Source organism: Curcuma longa, chromosome 9 (genome assembly GCF_044706935.1).
Source record: "Curcuma longa cultivar G26 ecotype Majalengka, Jawa Barat chromosome 9, ITB_CL_G26_1.1, whole genome shotgun sequence".
NCBI lineage: Eukaryota > Viridiplantae > Streptophyta > Magnoliopsida > Zingiberales > Zingiberaceae > Curcuma > Curcuma longa.
This window is the reverse complement of record NC_133869.1, coordinates 425,845-445,831: the sequence shown is the minus strand read 5'-3', so window position 1 is coordinate 445,831 and position 19,987 is coordinate 425,845. Positions and strand designations below refer to the sequence as shown.

The window sequence follows — 19,987 nt, the reverse complement described above, 5'->3', positions numbered from 1 at the left end:
CTGCATATGACTTCCATGTTTCTCGCTGAAAAATGTTGCCTGAGAACAATAAAGTTGTATGTTAGCATGTTCTTCCTTTTATAATGCTGCTATAAGCTATTTTAACAGGAACATAATATTGCGGGACTAACCAGTTTACTTGGAAAGGCAGTCCCATCCAAAGTTACATAGTTATAGTTCCCATTGTCGACATGGATGATACATAATAAGAACCAAAGATAGTGCCACTTGCAGGGATTGATTACACGCACTAAGGTATTGAAAGAAACAATGTTTAAATTAAATAAACCAAAATTGATTTGCCTGAATGGTGAGAGCCCACATCTGATGTAGGCAGTTATCATAATTGCCCACCACGCACGTTTTTGCACTCCGTGGAGTATGTGGCTTCTCCCTATTAAAGGGAGAGCCCTGGAAGGGTGTGAGGGTTCATACCTGCGTTGTGTGTGCGTCCAAGTTAAGCAGAGGCCAAGCATTGGAGATAACAAAGGGGTTGCCAGAGAAGAAGAAGAACACCAAATCGAGGATTTGGTTTGTGGAACATAAGGAGTTTTCCCTTGGTGATCGTTCCTTCGACGCGAGCAATCTCAGTCAGAATCACGCAACAACAGGTAACAAGTTAAACTCTTACATTGGTATCAGAGCACTGTATAGAGTTAGATTTTATCTGTTAGCGTTTGTCCCGTTTGCTTGTCTCTGTTTTGGCCGAACGGCCTGTCTCTGTTCTCGGTTGAAGATGTGAACAACGTACAGGCACTGTCCGCGGACAGCGACGTGTTCCCCTGATTCCGACGAGGCTGGCATAGAGCCGACGGCTGGCGTCGGCGGCAAGCGAGACCCTCGGCGCCGTCTTCGACACGACTGAACTTTGATCTGTTTGAGGCTCTGACACAGGGAGGCTTCGTCTTCGGCACGGTTGGCGCAGGCTCAAGCGCCGTCGAGGCTGACGCCGACGAAGGAACTTGTTTTTGTTCGGTGGCAGAATGATGAGTTTGGGAACGAACAGAGAGAGAAACGGCAACGTGTGTTTAGTGCAAAGAAAAAGTGGGGCACAGTAAAAAAAAATAAAAAAAACAAAATCTGGCCCAATTACGCTTTCAGAATGTGATTGGGGCCATCACATCGTTGCGTGAAGTTTAAGATCAGTTTTTTTTATTAAAAAAAACGTGTTTTTTTTTTAAAACAGAAGAAAAGTTAGTGGCTATTGGGATTCAAACCCAGGTCTCCACGGCCATAACGAGGGAGGCTAACCACTAAACTGCAGTCATCATATGTAATTGGATCAGTTTCATTTACATATTGATCAAATTAATTGGGTTGTTCAATTATGCTTATTTAATTGGGTTATTCCATGAGACTTAATTGAGCTTCTAAATTTTTGGTAATTTGACAATGATCAATTAATTGGGTAATGATCAAATTAATTGGGTTGTTCATGAATTAATTGAATTTCATTGGAAGACCAATTAATCTAATTGGTCAGTGGTCAGATTTCTAATTGGGCCAATTTTGGACTTTCAATTAGAAAGGCTTAATTTGGAAGTCATGTGCCCAATTGGCAATAAGTGAAATGTCAAGTGCTCTGGTACGGTGACAACACTTGAGTAGAGACAACCAAGTATAAATTGGACTTGATTAGAGTTAACATTGGTCAACCATACTCATAATTATGAAAAGTTGTTTGAACAACTTATACTCGAGAAACAACTCAATAATAGACTTAGTCAACATGGTCGGAGATCATGAGAAAACTAAATATCATGCATGGTGCTCAAGTGCCTGGAGTGCTTGAAGCTAATGACGTGGTGTTTTAGTTCTCATAGAACACAACCATGTCGAGTCTTCAAGGTGTCAATTGACTGGTCAAAGAATCAGTTGACAAAAGCCTCTATAAATCAAGAAGATTTATTTTTCTTGATTTATTGTGTTAGTCCTATACCTGTATAAATTGAATTAAGCTGGTATATGTGCTGGTTTGTCAATTTTGTACTGACTTCATTAATTTTAATTTTTTCAGATGACACGAATGATTACTACTATGACTCATCGCGATGTGATACGTAATAAGCTAAGAGAAGTTATCCAATGGATAAAGTATGACCTAGCTTATGGAGTTAGTGGACACATGAGGAGATTGGACAGGCTGTTTTGGCGTCTATAGATGTAAGATTTTCCGATTCTGGACAACTACAGAATTTGGACTTTGGTTCGTTCATTGCCTGAAAATTTGCATAATGTAGCACTTCAGATATGGGAGCGTCTATGAGGCACATTTCATATACCCAATTGTGCACAAAATTGCTTCACTACGCAGATTGTGAAGAGAATTCAGAGGAAGATCCAAAAGAAGACTCTGTAGAAGACGCTTCTATGGGATGTTTGGGTTCGTTACAGGATTCCGTGTCCTGACATCATCTGAAAATGTTTCAATTCAACCTAAAAGAATAAGGCATGATTACTGCGCTAGTGTTTGTACTATGTAATAATTGTCTATCTAGTTTATTAGAATTATTTTTCTAGTTAGTTATGAAGTAGAAATGTTAAAGGTAACATTTAAAATAAAATTTTTATTATTTGTTAATAATATACAGCATGTTTACTTTCATGATATGTTCATTTTATGTTGTTCGCTCTACGTGATGTTACATTAATAAATAAATATCATGCATCATGTAGAGCGAACAGCATAAAATGAACATATCATGAAAGTAAATATGGTGTACATTGTTAACAAATAACAAGAACTCTACTTTAAATGTTACCTTTAACATTTCTACTCATAACTAACTAGAAACACAACTCTGATAAACTAGATAGGCAAATATTACTCCCACTATACAAAAACTAACGCAGTAATAATCCAAACATGTCCTATCCTTTTAAGCTGAATTGAAACATCTTCAACTGGGATGTTATCTAGATGATGTTAGGAGACAGAATCCTGTAACAAACCTAAGCATCCCACAGAAGCGTCCTCTACAGAGTCTTCTTTTGGATCTTTCTCCGAATTCTCTTTACAATCTGCATAGTGAAATAACTCTATGTACAATTGGATATATGAAATGCGCCCCCCATAGCGCCCCCATATCTAAAGTGCTACATCATGCAGGTTTTCAGGCAATAAACGAGCCAAAATCCAAATTCTGTAGTTGTCCAGAATCGAAAAATCTTGCATCTCTAGATGCCAAAACAGTCTGTCCAATCTCCCCATATGTCCACTAACTCCATAAGTTGGGTCATACCCTAACGACTGGATAGCTTCCCTCAATTTATTACGCATCACATCGCGATAAGTCATAGTAGTAATCATCTGTGTCATCTGAAAAAAATGAAATTAATTAAGTCAGTACAAAACTGACAAACCAGCACATATATTAACTTAATTTAATTTATACAGGCATAGGACTAACACAATAAATTAAAAAAAATAAATCTTCTTGATTTATAGGGGCTTTAGTCAACTGATTCTTTGACCAGTCAATTGGCACCTTAAAGACTTGACATGGTAATATTCCATGAGAACTAAAACACTACGTCATTAGCTCCAAGCACCCCAGGCACCTGAGCACCATGCATGATATTTAGTTTTTTCATCATCTCCAACCATGTTGACTAAGCCTATTATTGAGTTGTTTCTAGAGTATAAGTTATTCAAACAACTTTTTACAATTATGAGTATGGTTGACCAATATCAACTTTAACAAAGTCCAATTTATATTTGGTTGTCTCTACTCAAGTGTTGTCACCGTACCAGAGCACTTGACATTTCACTTGTTTGGGCCAATTGGGCACATGGCTTTCAAATTAGGCTTTTCTAATTAAAAGCCCAAAATTGATCCAATTAAAAATCTAACTCAATTAGATTAATTGGTCTTCCAATGAAATCCAATTAATTCATGAGCAACCCAATTAATTTGATCATTACTCAATTAATTGGTCACTGCCCAATTACCAAAAATTTAGAAGCCCAATTAGTCTCATGGAATAGCCCAATTAAATAGGCTTAATTGAGCATAATTAAACAACCCAATTAATTTGATCAATATGTAAATGAAGCTGATCCAATTAGATATGATGGCTGCTGTTTAGTGGTTAGTCTCCCTTGTTATGGCCATGAAGACCTGGGTTCGAATCCTAATAGCCACTACCACTAACTTTTCTTCTATTTTCTAAAAAAACATTTTTTTTTTAAAAACTGATCTTAAACTTCATACAACGACGTGATAGCCCCAATCACGTTTTGAAAGTATAATTGGGCCAGATTTTGTTTTTTTTACTGTGCCCCGCTTTTTCTTTACCCTAAACACACGTTGTCGTTTCTCTCTCTGTTCGTTCCCAAACTCATCATTCTGTCACCGAACAAAAACGAGTTCCTTCGTCGACGTCAGCCTCACCGACGCCTGAGCATGCGCCAGCAGTGTCGAAGACGAAGCCTCCCGTGTCAGAGCCTCAAACAGATCAAGGTTCAGCCGTGCCGAAGGCGGCGCCAAGGCCTCACTTGCCGTCGACGCCAGTCGCCGGCTCTACGCCAACCTCCTCGGAATCAGAGGAACACGTCGTTGGCCACAGACAGTGCATGTACGCTATTCACGTCTTCGACCGAGAACAGAGAAAGGTCATTCAGCCAAAACAGAGACGGGCAAACGGGACAAACGCTAACAGGTAAAATCTAACTCTATACAGTGCTCTGATACCAATGTAAGAGTTTAACTTGTTACCTGTTGTTGTATGATTCCGGCTGAGATTGCTCGTGTCGAATGAACGATCACCAAGGGAAAGCTCCTTATGTTCCACAAACCAAATCCTCGATTTGGTGTTCTTCCTCTTCTCCGGCAACCCCTCTGTTCTCTCCAATGCTTGGCCTCTGCTTAACTTGGGCGCACACACAACGCAGGTATGAACCCTCACACCCTTCTAGGGCTTTTCTTTCCCTTTAATAGGGAGAGGTCGCATCCTCCACGGCAAGGTTATCAAACTCGCGATTCCAGTGTCGACTCGGTTAGGGGTGCACAAACTCGTATCGTAAATTCGTATCGTAAACTCGTACGAGTTTACAGATAATCCAAAAAAGAGTTATAAAATGTCAAATAATATATATTTGATCATAACTTCATAACAACAATCACTATTTCACATATCTAATAAAAAAAGCATAAACATAGTTATCAACAACATGTTTTCACATATAAAAAAAGATTAAACATGAAAAGATATGAAATTTTCAAAATTTATGTTTCAACATCAAGTTACAAAATGACAAATTTAAAATTTCATACAAAAATAGTCCAATAGATACACCAAATAAGCTTCCATTATCCAAATTTGATAAAAGGAAACATCAAACAAAGATTTCCTTTGTTTATCGAGTTTACCGAGTTGACTCGCGAGTTTACCGAGTTGACTCGCGAGTTTACGAGTTAACAAGGGGGGCCCGATTTTAAGCTGATTCAACACGGAATTGAAATAATAGTTCGTAAACTCGCCGAGTTGACTCGCTATTTTGACAACCTTGCTCCACGGAGTGCAGAACGTGCACTCCATGGCGTGCGCGGTGGGTAGTTACGATAACTGCCTACATTTCAAATTAACATGGACACTAACCCTTCCATTTCCACCTTGAAACTACTATTTCAAATTGGAAAGATCCCTTGACAACTAATATGTTTCTAAATTTTCAGCAAGCTGAACAAATCTCAAGTTTCAGCATGCTAAAGCAAACAATTAAAAATCAAGCTCCTGACCAGAATATAATGCAGCAATAGCTTCAGTATCAAACACAAAAGAGCAGGCTTTGCTATGCTGATAACAAAGGAGACACTAGGTAGTTCCTCGTGCAATAGTAAGTCCTGCAACAAATTATAGAACAAAAGTTGAGAAAATTATCAGGTAAACGTAAACGTTGATGTAAAAGTTATCAACTATAGGAGGATATAATGGTTCATCATACCTGAAACTCCTCCTGGCACAAAATCACCTGCAAGTAATAGGATTATCAGGACAAAGTAAAACATCAACCCAATGACAAGGGAAATAAAACAGGCATCCGAGCCTTTACGAATGGAACAAAGGTGGAGCATCAAAATATAGAGCATAGATGTTTACTTTAGCAGAAAACTGATTTTATATTGAGCTCTTCCATCACATACTACAATATCTTTGCATTTGACTAAGTAAACTGGTCGCATATTGGAATAATGAAACAATGTTTTTACAGAAAAGCGGGCGACGACGTCCTTGATGGTGCCGGCGAGGTTGCGGCCATAGTCGGGGAGTCCGGAGGCGAAGGGCGGGCCGTCGATCGACTCGGTGCGCTTGCCTCTTCGCCCTCGCAAACCTCCTCCATCGCCAGCGAGGTGGGTTTCCAAATCGAGAGCCATGACCGTTTCAATCCCAGGGCTTTTAGGGCATGCCAAATGGGCCGGCCCGATTTATCGGTCGAAAATAATATTCGTGCGTTGCTCACTCCGTAACCTCAGGGACCATTTTGACATAACGAAATTTTAAAGGATTTTTTTGAAAAATATATCAGTGTAGGTCAAATGATGCATCGCATTAAGCATTGGAAGTTGATAGAAGAAGAGTAAAACAGCTTCTAACGTTACTGAAGGCACTCCACTAACACGTTATTCTAACAAAACAAAGGTAACCATAGAAGACACTGAGACATTCTCAACTGGAGAACAAGGAGATTGCGACGATATCGGCCGCTAGTAGAGCTCACTTTCCTTGTGAGTGTGAATTACGGCATCCGACTTCGGATAGGCACAACACGTCAGGACGTAACCGTCGGCAATCTGCGTCTCGTCCAGGAAGGATCCGTCGGATTGATCGACGCTGCCTGAGACGATTTTGCCTGCACAGCTGGAGCAAGCTCCGGCTCGGCAGGAGAACGGCAGCTCCACACCTGCTGCCTCGGCAGCATCCAAAATGTACACATCATCTTCAGCTTCAAAATCGTGCTCCTCCCCTTGCGGCCCGACGAGCTTGATCTTGTAGACGGACATCGCAGATGCCCTGAAGCCGTTCGATGCCCTGAAGCGCAGTGCTTTTGAGACACTCTTCATGAACCCCAATGAGGATGGGCTCTTGGTCGTCGCCGGAGAAAGTTGGCTCCTGTAGCTGCATTTAAGCATACAGGAAGATGCGAGAGTGGAAGTTGCCATTGAAAACCTGAAAATTTAGATCACATCTTAAATTTTACTTCCCATGTGAGAAGATGCAGAGGAACTGTGCCAAAAACTTGAATTTGCTCGTAGTAAAGTAATCGACAATAAGCTTATTTTCTTGCCTAAATTGGGAGGAACACAATAGAAGAAAATACCACATCATGCCATTCACATCAAGAGCTTCAGCAGAAAGAAAAAAATCTCCATTAGCTAATGAGTACAAAAACTGCTCTACGGTACAAATCCTCCAAAACTAGGCATGCACCAATTTTTCAGAGTCGTTTAAATGGATTTTATCTCTTTAATGAAAGCTATGCTCTACTACATATCGACTAAATATGAAGCCACATCATGAAGGAAAGAGGCCAGGAAAGTGAGATCCATCATCCAAATGACTATAACTAGTACAAACTTGCTTCTCTAACTCTCAACCAATGATTCTTAACCTATCAATGTAGCACTTAGGAGTTTAGTTGGCCTACTCCTTTATCTCTTCATCAAAGCACTCTACTATATACCATCGAAAATGAATCCACATCATGAAGACAAGAGGCTAGAAAGAAATGAATTCATCACCCAAAAAGAGTATAACTTATGTAGAATTGCCTCTAAAATTGTTAACCTATCAATGTGGCATTTAAGATTACTCATCCTCCTCTTTATCCCTTCATTGAACACTATGTAAGACTGCATACTACATATTCACTAAATACGAATACGTCATGAAGGAAAGAGACGAAGAAGACGAGAGGTCCCTTCATCCAAAATGACTAACTTGGGTAGAATTGCCCACTCATCTGTTAACCTATGATATCTTAAACTATCAATGTGGCATTTAAGAGATCAGAAAATCAACTTGAATCACCTCATATAACTAACTGAAAAGAGAGTATGATTGCTAGCTATGCATTGCTAATTACTTTTAACCTTTACTGGCGTTGCACTCGACAATGCTCTACTACATATCGACTAAATATGAAGCCACATCATGAAGGAAATAGGCGAGGAAAGTGAGATCCATCATCCAAATGACTATAACTAGTACAAACTTGCTTCTCTAACTCTTAACCAATGACATCTTAACCTATCAATGTAGCACTTACGAGTTTAGTTGGCCTACTCCTTTATCTCTTCATCAAAGCACTCTACTATATACCATCGAAAATGAATCCACATCATGAAGACAAGAGGCTAGAAAGATATGAATTCATCACCCAAAAAGAGTATAACTTATGTAGATTTGCCTCTAAAACTGTTAACCTATCGATGTGGCATTTAAGATTACTCATCCTCCTCCTTTATCCCTTCATTGAAGAATATGTAAATCTGCATAGTACATATTCACTAAATACGAATACGTCATGAAGGAAAGAGACGAGGAAAGAGACGAAGAAGACGAGAGATCCCTTCATCCAAAATGACTAACTTGGGTAGAATTGCCCACTCTTCTGTTAACTATGATGTCTTAACCTATCACTGTGGCATTTAAGAGATCAGGAAATCAACTTGAATCACCTCATATAACTAACTGAAAAGAGAGTATGATTGCTATCTATGCGTTGCTAATTACTTTTAACCTTTACTGGCGTTGTAAATCAGCAATCTGTAATGATGCCGGCTCCATTGTCATAACAGGAAGCAACCAGGAAATTAAACGCTAACAATCCCGCTAACTTACACCCTCTCAAATCCTTATCCCATAGCAGCAACCATTACCACCTAAACAGCCATATCAACAGCAACGAGAAGAGAAAAAAAAAGGATTTTCAACCATTTAGAACCAGAGAATGAGCAGTAGAACTGCACAGTGGTTTCTATGTTAAACTAACATCAACTGCTGCAATACACATCAAAACAACGAGAAAAGTGGTATGATGCGACCGAAAAAGGATCTTTCAAGAATTTAAGACCAGAGAATGAGCATTTAGAACGGATTCATCAGTTAAACCTAAAAAAATCATCGAAAATCAGTTCCCCTGCGCAAAGGAAAGATTTTAAAAACCAAGCTACAGAGGAGCGATCGAGTACCGAAGAGATGAGGTGCGGAAGGCTGAACAGATCGAAGAATCGACGCGGCGACTGTGAGCGAGACCGCCGACTGAGCGACAGGGACGAAGAAGAGGAAGAAGCCGATAGAAATAGAGGGTAAGGACGATAGGCTCTCTGATTCGGCGCGCCGTATCTCACACGAAACAGGGACTTGACCAATTACGGTAGAGAATCACCCCACGACCCATTTCATTGAATGCATCTTCTTATATAGTTGCTTTAAGATTCTCACGGGACACGTGTCGTGCGTTCATATTAATTTATATTTCAGATAATTTTAAATTCGTTTGAAATACCACATATCAAGTTCAATTTATAATCCTAATAAATCAAAAAAAATATTAATATATATATTCGCAAAAAATTGAAAGAAAGAATTGCTAATGAGTAATATAACTGAATCAACAAGCAAAGAAAGCACATGTGAAGGAGCAAGAATAGTTTCTGTTCTTTGAGACTAATCAAACACATGACTAACTGTAAGATAGCTTCTGTTCTTTCATACTGATCGATATGCGAAAAAACTTTCAGCTAAGAAGTTCGATCGAGCTCGGGCAAACGAAGAGTTAGAAGATGCGATAGGGTTTCCCCATTGTGCTCTTCAGATACAAGCATCTGACCTGTGAACACAGCAAAGCAAAAGAGAAGGTTACAACTAGAACATGTGAGCAAGTACACAAAGAGAGTTGGAATTGGAACGAACTGCAAGCTAAAAATCCCAAACTCAGAGTTCAAAGATGATTTTCATTGCGATCTCATGTCGACAAGGTCAAGTTTCAAAAGCTAGTAGGGCAATTCTTGTTACTGAAGATCTCAGATATGTTTCATGGGCATAATGTGTGTAAAATTCAGCACTACATAAACACAAAGTAGTTACTAAATTCTAATGTTGTTGTTTCTAGGAAGGGTTTAAAATGCAAGGGTGGTCGAAGAGTAGAGAGAACTCACATTTTGCCAATTCTTCTTCAACAACGACACGAGTAAATTCACGCTCATTTGGACGTTCTGAAAAATTTGCTTTTCCTCCATGCCGATGTTGCCGACCGCGACACCCATGCAGAGGACCTTCTTGAGTTGGAATTTCACCATTGCCTTCGTCTCATTGACTTTAGACTCCAAAGTCTCTTGGTGAGTAACCAATGTGGGAAACTTCCCTGCAAAAGAATAAATAAACAGATGGTAATGTAACAAAAATAAGAATAACGTAAAAAATGAATACACATCCCACTCTTGCAACCTTCAAACTCTGGAAAATATTAGTTGAAGGGGAATGAGGAAACAAGTATAAGCATTCATGAACTTGCTACAAATGGTCATTATTGAATCGAATGCTATTCGTTTCCATGTGATCATGGATTGGAATCATGACAATAGAACCAGGCAAAAAAAAGTATCATCCTCACAAAAGAAGTTTCTTTTCAATCTGCATTGTGATAAAGAAAGCATTTGCAATGAAAATAGTTTCGGTCGGGTTACAATATTTTGGTTCAGATTAGTTAAAAGTATTATGAAGAGACATAACCTCAACATTTCTACATAGTTTGTTTAAATATGTTAGACGCCATTACTACATATAATACCTGTTCAACTATCACTTTCATTTTTTTATTACAGATGTGTAGTATCATTAATTTTCTTGTACAAGCATAGAAAAGAGACAAAAAGAAGAAGAATTGTTCTTCTGAAAATCAACAACCATTGAGAATTATAGTTTTCCTGTCACAAACCAAGGTCTTGAAAGAAAGATTACTTGCCTGCCTTATTAAGACCAGGACCAAGAAGACGAGGAATCTGCTTAATGATAGCTTCTGATGCAAGAAAAGCATGGTACTTCTTAGCAAGTTTCTTGACAAGCTTCTTATTTTTGTTCATCTTTTTCAAACTTTCAACATCCATGTAATCAAGTCCTATCTTCTCTGCCTGAAAGTGACAAAAGTGTTACAGAAAAAATTGAACAAAAGATGAAGACAAACATAAAGTAGCAGCGGAATGTGGTCTCAAAAGTCAATCCCTACAACACAAAATTTGAATGTGCAAATTCAAATGAAGAAAATATTTCCAAAGCATACAAATAACAACTATTCCTCGTTGACACTTTGAACATCCAACTGCAAGAAGCTATATGTTGGAAAAGTTTTCCAGTCAAATATACGCATAAAAAAATACACACACAATTGAAGCTAACTGCAGTTAATTTTCCAGATAACAGATGTTAAGGATCTGAACGATAAGCCAAAGATAAAACATCCAGCATCACATCCAATATGAATTATAATTCTATTATAATCACATTTAAAGAAGATATAAAATTCTAGAGAAAAATAAGTAATAGGATCTATGGGGGCCAGTATAACAAAATATTCCAATATGAATACCTCCTCAATATGTTGTGCATCACCCAACATACAAACTTTCATTTTAGGGCGTGGAATATGCGGGAGCTTCACTGAACCACTGAATCGCTTATCCTTTTGAGGATCATAATTTTTCAGACCAATTTGTAACTCGATTGTTTCAGTGAAGTTGCGCTTCTTCTCTCGAGAATCAGCAACAACCTGAGAGATTGCTTCCCTAAGAACATCACTCTGCAATTTGCTGTGGTAACAAACATTCATGAAAAAAGTTATTCGACATGAAAAATAAAAAATTTATGAACTTGAGCCCACTCAAAATTAAAGAAATGAATACAAAAGTGAAGAATCAGTGATTCGCAACCCATTACCCCAGTGAGACAGGAATGTAGATAGATTAAACAAACTGGGAATTTTTAAGATTATTGAAAATACCTAAAAAAGCAACAAAACATGAAGATCAATTGACTAAGAGAAAAGGTGTCCTTCCATCTTATCTTCTGTATTCCAAAGCACAGTAAAGGGAATAAAATGTCTCTTTATGTAGATAATCATATATGCGTACATAGTGGTGCATGATAAAAGTGCCATCTTTAGAAAGGAATCTGATAATACTTTTAGCGGCTCACGATATATGTGATTAGACACACAACCTCCAACAATTTAGAATTAAACATCTAAAGATCACTAAATCGGAGCTTCAAACTACCTCATTTTTCACGTGAACGCCTTGCTTCTTTCGACCGATCCTTCAAAACATAATACAAAGAAGAGATGAGCTCCTCCATAAAAAAACAAATTTTAAACAAAAAATGCAACAAAAGGAACATGAAAATCAGAACATTGAGCAGCTAACTAAACAACAGAGCGCGTTCGAGAATGGATTGGAAAAACAAGCATCACCGAATCACTTGGAAAACGTACTTCTTGAAAGAAGTAGAACGAGATCGCCGCCGGATTGCCTCTGGGAGCGCGCGCGAGCGGAAATGAGCCTGCCGAAGACGCGAGTCCCTTGTACACCCTAGAATTTCCCAGGCTAAGCACTGACTACCGTCGGATTCAAATCCAACGGACATGATTCTTTTACGCAGACCCAATAGCCTATTCTACCTCGGGCTGGGCCTTGAGTTGGGTCGTAATATCCTTAAAAAGCCCTTCCATCTTTACAATTTATCAAAAACACCCAAATAAAAAGATACTTTCCACTCATTGTCGAATAATGGTTAAGAACCCATTTTTTAACATAAAAAATCAATACATATTTATATTATTATTTATTTAAAATAAAACAAAACTAGGGTAAAAATTAAATGAACATCCACCATTTATAAAATCATCATATCATATAGTCATCTCATTTCCGGGGCTATGGTACCGCGGTAGGACATCTAAGTTGTCGCTCAAGCACTTGGGTTTGATCACTCGACGTATTCAAAGGATGCTAGGCATCTAGGCTAGTCATTGCGTGCACTTCCCGATTTACCCTAGTGGCCGGTGGGAAACTTCTGTGGGGTCGGACCGGTCACCCCCAGAGATAGTCAATGGGGTTAATGGAATTTATCATCATATAGTCATCTCATTTTCAATTAAAGTCAAATGGACACCCCTTTCAATGATTTTTATTTCAAAAATACTCTTTACTGGCATTGTTAGTACCTATAACATGTAGAACCTACCCAATTGTTTTTGCAATATATAGAAATTATCTTGTAGCTGCTATAATATGTAGAACCTACCCAATTATTTTTGCAATATATAGAAATTATCTTGTAGCTGCTATAATATGTAGAAGCTACCTAGTAGTTACTACAATGCATAGAAGGTATAATAGCACTTATAATATATTTAGATGAGTTTAAGATTTAAAACTTGAGGTTTATACAATGAAAAAGTTGCCCAGTAGCCATTACAACGTATAGAAGTTATCGAGTAGTTATTATAATGTGTAGAAGATATCTAATAGCTACCACAATACAATGTAATTAAGATGAGTTTATGGTTTACACCATATAAAAGTTACTTAGTAGCTATTATAACTAGGGGTGCAAACGAATCGAGCCAGTTCGAATAATATTTGATTCATATTCGAAATTATCGAATTCGAGCCGAACTCGAACATGTTCTATAATTTTTTGAGCTGAATTCGAATCTATAATATTATTCGTGAGCTGCTCGAATTAAGACATTTCGAACTAAAGTTTGATTTTGCTCGAATTAAAGTTCGAATAATTCGAATCGAACTCAAATAATTTAAGGTGTTTCACACTAAAGTTTGATTCTACTCGAATTAAGTTTCAAATAATTCAAATCGAACTCGAGCTTGAATCATATTTCGAATCAAACTCGAGTTAAAATTATTAATATTTTCGAGCTTCGAATCGAATTCAAATATCATATATATGTTTCGAGCTCAAATTCGAATATCAATATTTTTTTATTATTTGATTCGATTCGACTCGTTTGCATCCCTAATTATAATGTATAAAAGATATTGAGTAATGGTTATAATGTGTAGAAGCTATCCAGTAGTCACTACAATGTATTTAGAATGAATTTAAGGTTTACACTATATAGAAGTTGTTCGGTAGCGGTTACAACTGATTTAGGATGAGTTTAGAGTTTACACTGTGTAAAATTTACTAAATAGCCATTAAAACATATAGAAGTTATCCAATAGATACTATAATAGACTAGATCAAGGAATATTTTTGAGATAAATCATTGATGGAGCATCTATTTGATTTGTTTGAAAAAGAGACATTTGATTTCTTTTTTTTTTCCAAAAGGATGTTCATTTGATGTTTCTCTTGATTTGATTAGAGATGTCTTTTTTATTCTTGCCCATAAAACTAATTGATTCAACTCAAAATAATATAGGGTTTCCATGGTTGACCACAAGCCTCCCTTTATATAAAAAACAACAAATAAATTAAATAATTGATCTAATTAATTACCAATGTAACGAACATTCGATGAGTTAAATATTGAAGTATATAACTCGGCTTCAATTATTGGAATCGTATGATTGATCTTCATCCAACATTATGGCTTTCCTCAATGATTTATCATGATTTAATTATCCTTGGAAGTTCTAATTGTGTTTGCAATAAAATGCTATCTCCCCCCATTTTTTTGTGTTCTTTGTTGGAATGATTATGTTCATGTTGTCTTATTTAACAAGAATATTTATTAATTTTGTCAATATTTTTTGAGAGCGAGGGACCAATGTCTTAAAAAAAAGATAGAATATAAATAAGTAGGCTTATAACATCGATCCCAAATTCTTACTAAGTACATTTTCATTCGGCTATCTACGATAAAATTACATTTTAATGGGTACATTTAAAAATTATAAGGGTCAAAATGAAATTTTACCTATAGATGATTAATATTGAGCAAGTGGATCGTGTTATGGTGTCACAAATGTCGTCTTTGTGGAAGCTGCATCAAATCCACATCTCCTTCCACCTAATGCATCGAATTAAGTTTAATTAATTAATTAATTAACTTAATTAGTCTGCCCTAAACAGCACTGCTGTTGCTTGTATTTATTTAATTAATAAGGGTGCATTTTCCATTTAGATGGATGTTGACTTATGAACAAATAATTAGGGATAATCTCAAATAAATCTAGGCTTAATTCTTAATTAGATGAGTGGGTCAGCCAGTTGGCTCATTTATACATAATATTAATATTTTTTTTTCACTTTGGCACTTCCATTTTGAGTAATGCTTCAATAGGTGTCTGTCACTGTTGACAAAGAACTTCAATGATCTTTTGAAGATATCACCTTTTATATAATAAATATCTTAATTAGACATACATAATGATGAATGATACGGTGGGACGATTACACCTCATCAAAATATCTCGATAACGATTCAGCACAGTCCAATTAGTCAGACTACGCCTCTTTCGATTAGACTAATTGAGAAGGCTTGTGATACGACGGGACGATGACACCTCATCAAGGATGAAGTCATAAAATCGGTTCATCTTTAAGATTAGGAAATCCTAAAACCGTTTCACTCAAATAATAAGGAAAATATTTCAAAATATTTTTTAAACAAATATTTCAAAATCTTCCTAAAAAACTGGAACAGATATCTTAGAATATTTCCTAAACGGATACTAATATTTCGAATATCAACTACTATAAAAAGGTAATTCATGCCCATCGGTACAGGTACACACACATTTATCTTAATTTTTCTAAGTCATTAAACTCCTTTTTCTCACGTCGAATCCTAACTTGAGTGTTGGAATAGTGACTTGTCAGGACTCTCTCTAGTGCTCATTTTAACTCCTCTTTTTGAGTGTTTTTCAAGTCCTCTTATCTCTCTAGGTGATTCTTTTCATGGAGCGTGCACGTCAACAATTCTGAACTGGCATTTAAACCATCCACAATGTATTAAATATCCTAAATAATGAAAAATATACATATTAATACAAATAAAAGAAAGATTTATTTTAAAAAATTTAATAGTAATAATAACACATATATAAATTGATGGACCTAATTACTTTAAGTTTTAGTGGGATTAAAATTTTATTGTTGATGTTGAAGTACAGCCCCTAAAAGACTCCTTTTTTTTTGTTCTTGGCACTGAAAGTCTCACTCAGTGTTTTTTTTAATTAAAAAAAAATCCCTTTTAAACTTATTCCTCTCTCATTTGTCCAAATTCAGAAGCTCCAAAAACTTGCCTGTTTTCAGTTTTTTAAAAAATCTTTTATTTCTTTTTCTTGCAAATTTCCTCATTTTTCTTTTTTCTTTTCTTTTTTCTTTTAATATATATAATTTCTCAAGGTCCAATGAGGTGGAGCAGTCGGTTACAAACAAAGGACTCACCGCCTCCTGCCAAAGCCCTGCTCAATCTCAACACCTCCATGAACGACCTCCGAGTTCGACCCCTCCGAGACCTGCAACTCGCATGGTACGATATCTACCTTCTTCCTCTCTCGAAACCCTAACTTTTCCCCCTCATTTTCTTCTCGCCTCGCCTTCAACGCCGATGCATGCGGAGAAGAAGAAGGAGGAGGAGGATGGCAAATAATCAAAATCACAGAGCCACTGCCCCTGGACCTTCGTCTCAAGCTATAGCCAGATTCTTGTAATTTTTTATTTCACCTTTTTCCACTCGAACTTTTTGAATAGATTAGCACTACCGCACTAGCTATCGATCGATCTCCTTGTTTTCTTATACATATAGATACAAATCTATCCACAAAGCTTCCATGTATTTTGCTTTCCTTTTTCCTGAACAGTGATGATGAAGGGGTAGGTTCATACTTTGGGGAGCTGGAGGAGGCCCTCGTGCAGATAAGGGAGAGCAGCAGCGCTGGAGACAGAAACTGTAAGGATAGATTTGTTTTGTTTTGTTTCGATTTGATTTGATTTGATTTGATCGTTTTGCACTGAAATGGTGAAAGAAAAAGATGATCAATCTTTCTGATGCCTTTCCTGTTCTTGTTCGTTGCAGGCGCAGCCACGCTCGAGATCTTCCCTGCCTGGCCGATCAGAGTAAGGCCCTTCGAGGGGTTTAATTAGTTACCTTACTTCCCAGTCAAATTCACGAGTTCGTCCCTTTTGATCGCTCTCTTTGTTGCGTTCGAGAAGAAGGTAGAGACTTGCGGGAGCAGTTCCGACTCCGCCGGAGGCGGCACGGCGCATCCATGGCTGCAGCGACAGCAGCAACAACGACGGCGACGACGACAAGTGAAAGCTCTCAGCCTTCATCTCTAGACAAGGTACTGTTTGATTGCTCCATGGCCGTCCCCAAATCTCTCTGTCGATATCTGAAAATTTTCAAATTGTTTGGGGATTTTCAGAAAAATAATACGACCGGCTCAATGGCAGGGAAAGGTGGAAAGAAACTGGATGCCAAGGTTCTTAATCCATCATTAACTTCTAATCAAACTTTCCTTTCTTCACTAAATTAATCACAGTGTGGAATATTATTCTTCCATGAAAGCTGCTTTAGCAATTAATTAAACATATTAAAGATACTTAGAGATTTGATTTTGCCTATTTTTGATTAATTAGACGCTGAGACGTTTGGCTCAAAATAGAGAGGCAGCGAGGAAGAGCCGACTGAGAAAAAAGGTGAAAATTTTTAAATAAATAAATATTTTACAAAAAGCAACTAGTAATTTGGAATATTGCATAATTGTTTGTTTGATCTCAAGGCTTACGTGCAACAATTGGAGTCGAGTAGGATTAGGCTTCAGCAGCTTGAGCAAGATCTCCAGAGAGCAAAATCACAGGTATTAATTAATTAAGATGCTTAATCGGATGATTTAGTTGATAATCCAGTGGATTAGTTAGTTTTTTTGAGTAATTTTTGATTTGTTGATGCTAATTAGGGGCTCATGGTGGGGGTAGGAGGGAGTGCAAATGGAGCTGTTAGTTCAGGTAATTTTTAATTTGTTGATGCCTTTTATTTTTATTATTTATATATACTAAAAATATATCAAAATTAATTTAACATTATCTATTATAACAATTTAGCAAAATTACTAATTTTGGTCAAATAATTTTAAGTTGCAGTAATTTTGATAGGTAGGCCAAAATAAAAAAGAGATCCTTATTTTCTTATGTTGAAAAAATAAATACTATTTCATCCTTTGTTATCCCAAAATATATTTATTTAATATTATTATAATAATTTTAGCTAAACTACTATGTAAACAACTTTGGTTAAATTCCTTTGAGTTAGTTGTTTTTATTTAAGTTAGACCATTTTAATTAATGTTAAGTTATTTTAACTAATATCTAAATAAATTTGATCAAAATAATAATAATAATAGAATAGTGATATATTTTTTAAAATAAATATATTATAGACACCTTTTTAATATTTTTATGGTAACTAAAATAAGGATTAGGATTACCTTAAGTAACTTTAAAATCATATTTATGAACCCTAAACTAACAATTTTAGTAAAAAATCCTCTAAGTTAGTTATTATAATATTTTTTACAAATTAGAGTAATTTTAACTAATATTAAAAAAAATTTAATTAATGTTAGAGTCCTTTCAACAATATTAAATTTGTTCAAAATTATTTGGAGTAGTTTATTTTATACCATAATATTTTTAGCTAAAATTATTATAATAATAGTAAAATAATGATATATTTTTTTAAAAAATAAATAAATAAATTCATGGAGTAAATTTAAAATCATATTTACGATAAGATTTTAATTTTTTTTTTTATGTATTAAAAATAAATTCATGGTCTAGTCTGGTGCAGGAGCTGCCATGTTCGACGTGGAATACGCCCGGTGGCTGGACGACAACTGCAAGCACATCGCCGCCCTCCGCGCCGCCCTCCAGTCTCGCCTCCCCGACGGCGACCTCAGTGCCATCCTCGACGACTGCGTCGCCAACTACGACCACTTCTTCCGCCTCAAAGCCATCACCGTCAACTCCGACGTCTTCCACCTGCTCAACGGCGCCTGGATGACTCCGGCCGAGCGCTGCTTCCTGTGGATCGGAGGCTTCAGGCCCTCCGACCTCCTCAAGGTCCTCATCCCTCAGCTGGACCCTTTGACGGAGCAGCAAGTGGTGGGGATGTGCAGCCTCCAGCAGTCGTCGCACCAGGCGGAGGAGGCGCTGTCGCAGGGCCTCCACCAGCTCCACTACTCCCTCATCGACACCGTCGCCGGCGGCGCAGCCTCTCTCAGCGTGGACACCACCACCGTCGACGTCGGAAACTACATGAGCCAGATGGTCGTCGCCCTCGACAAGCTCTCTAATCTCGAAGGATTCGTCCGCCAAGTAAGAAATATAATTAATGCCTGGCCGGCCGGCCGACTTCCGATCATCTGATTTTTTTTTCTTTCCGGTGGCCACTACTTGATCTGCACGCGCAGGCCGACAACTTGAGACAGCAGATGATCCACCAGTTGCGCCGGACTCTGACCGTCCGGCAAGCGGCGAGATGCTTCCTGGCGATCGGCGAATACTACACCCGCCTTCGCGCCCTGAGCTCGCTCTGGGCTTCTCGGCCGCCTCAGCAGTAAGTTGAAGGCGGCCATCGATGAGCTTACTGTAATTTTTTACTTCGCCGGCCTAATCCATTCCTTTCTATTAATCGTAGGGACTTGGTAATCGGAGCTTCAACGCCGCCTCTGCAAACTGTTCATCAACCAGAGCGGCATGTTCATTTTTCACCCTACTGAGCGATCCAAATGTTATTTATGTGATTGAAAGTGCAATGTATTATGGAGCTTGAACACGAGCAACAGTTTGGAAAAACACTTTTACTTGTAAATATGTAAAAGTTTTGTTTTGTTTTTATTTATTTATTTATGATCGTGTTAATTCAATCCGTAGAAATTTTTCATTAGCTAATTAGGATAAATTAAGAAGCATATATATATATATATATATATTTTTTTTTTTTTTAAATATTTGC

The 19,987-nt window shown here is 37.4% G+C and overlaps 2 protein-coding genes, 1 long non-coding RNA gene and 1 pseudogene across 3 annotated transcripts; 1 reads left to right on the top strand and 3 right to left on the bottom strand.

The window, feature by feature from the left end:
- Positions 1–17: 17 nt before the first annotated feature.
- LOC141834555 (uncharacterized) lies at positions 18–6,354 on the bottom strand. The gene is made up of 4 exons (XR_012602336.1): positions 6,213–6,354; positions 5,948–5,974; positions 5,742–5,846; positions 18–39 (listed from the first exon to the last, which is right to left on the bottom strand). It is a non-coding gene; the product is annotated as an uncharacterized LOC141834555 (long non-coding RNA).
- Positions 6,355–6,531: 177 nt separating this feature from the next.
- LOC141834818 (ferredoxin, root R-B2-like) lies at positions 6,532–9,296 on the bottom strand. Its single transcript, XM_074722191.1, has 2 exons — positions 9,195–9,296; positions 6,532–7,170 (listed from the first exon to the last, which is right to left on the bottom strand). Exon 2 carries the CDS (start codon positions 7,161–7,163, stop codon positions 6,708–6,710), a length of 456 nt encoding a protein of 151 aa, XP_074578292.1. The 5' UTR covers positions 7,164–7,170; positions 9,195–9,296; the 3' UTR covers positions 6,532–6,707.
- Positions 9,297–9,596: 300 nt separating this feature from the next.
- On the bottom strand, positions 9,597–12,550 carry LOC141834789 (large ribosomal subunit protein uL1). Its single transcript, XM_074722158.1, has 6 exons — positions 12,491–12,550; positions 12,276–12,315; positions 11,591–11,810; positions 10,970–11,135; positions 10,164–10,369; positions 9,597–9,835 (listed from the first exon to the last, which is right to left on the bottom strand). Exons 2-6 carry the CDS (start codon positions 12,278–12,280, stop codon positions 9,782–9,784), a joined length of 651 nt encoding a protein of 216 aa, XP_074578259.1. The 5' UTR covers positions 12,281–12,315; positions 12,491–12,550; the 3' UTR covers positions 9,597–9,781.
- Positions 12,551–16,411: 3,861 nt separating this feature from the next.
- LOC141834667 (transcription factor TGA2.2-like) lies at positions 16,412–19,810 on the top strand (annotated as a pseudogene).
- The last annotated feature ends 177 nt before the right edge of the window (positions 19,811–19,987 follow it).

Excerpts from the sequence above, each read along its gene's own strand:
- LOC141834789 (XM_074722158.1), bottom strand. Across the intron at positions 10,370-10,969 it reads TCCTGGTCTTAATAAGGCAG|GGAAGTTTCCCACATTGGTT; the intron begins GCAAGTAATCTT and ends ATTCTTTTGCAG. Across the intron at positions 9,836-10,163 it reads TGAAGAAGAATTGGCAAAAT|GTCAGATGCTTGTATCTGAA; the intron begins GTGAGTTCTCTC and ends CTGTGTTCACAG.
- LOC141834818 (XM_074722191.1), bottom strand. The coding sequence starts at position 7,163 with ATGGCAACTTCCACTCTCGCATCTTCCTGTATGCTTAAATGCAGCTAC.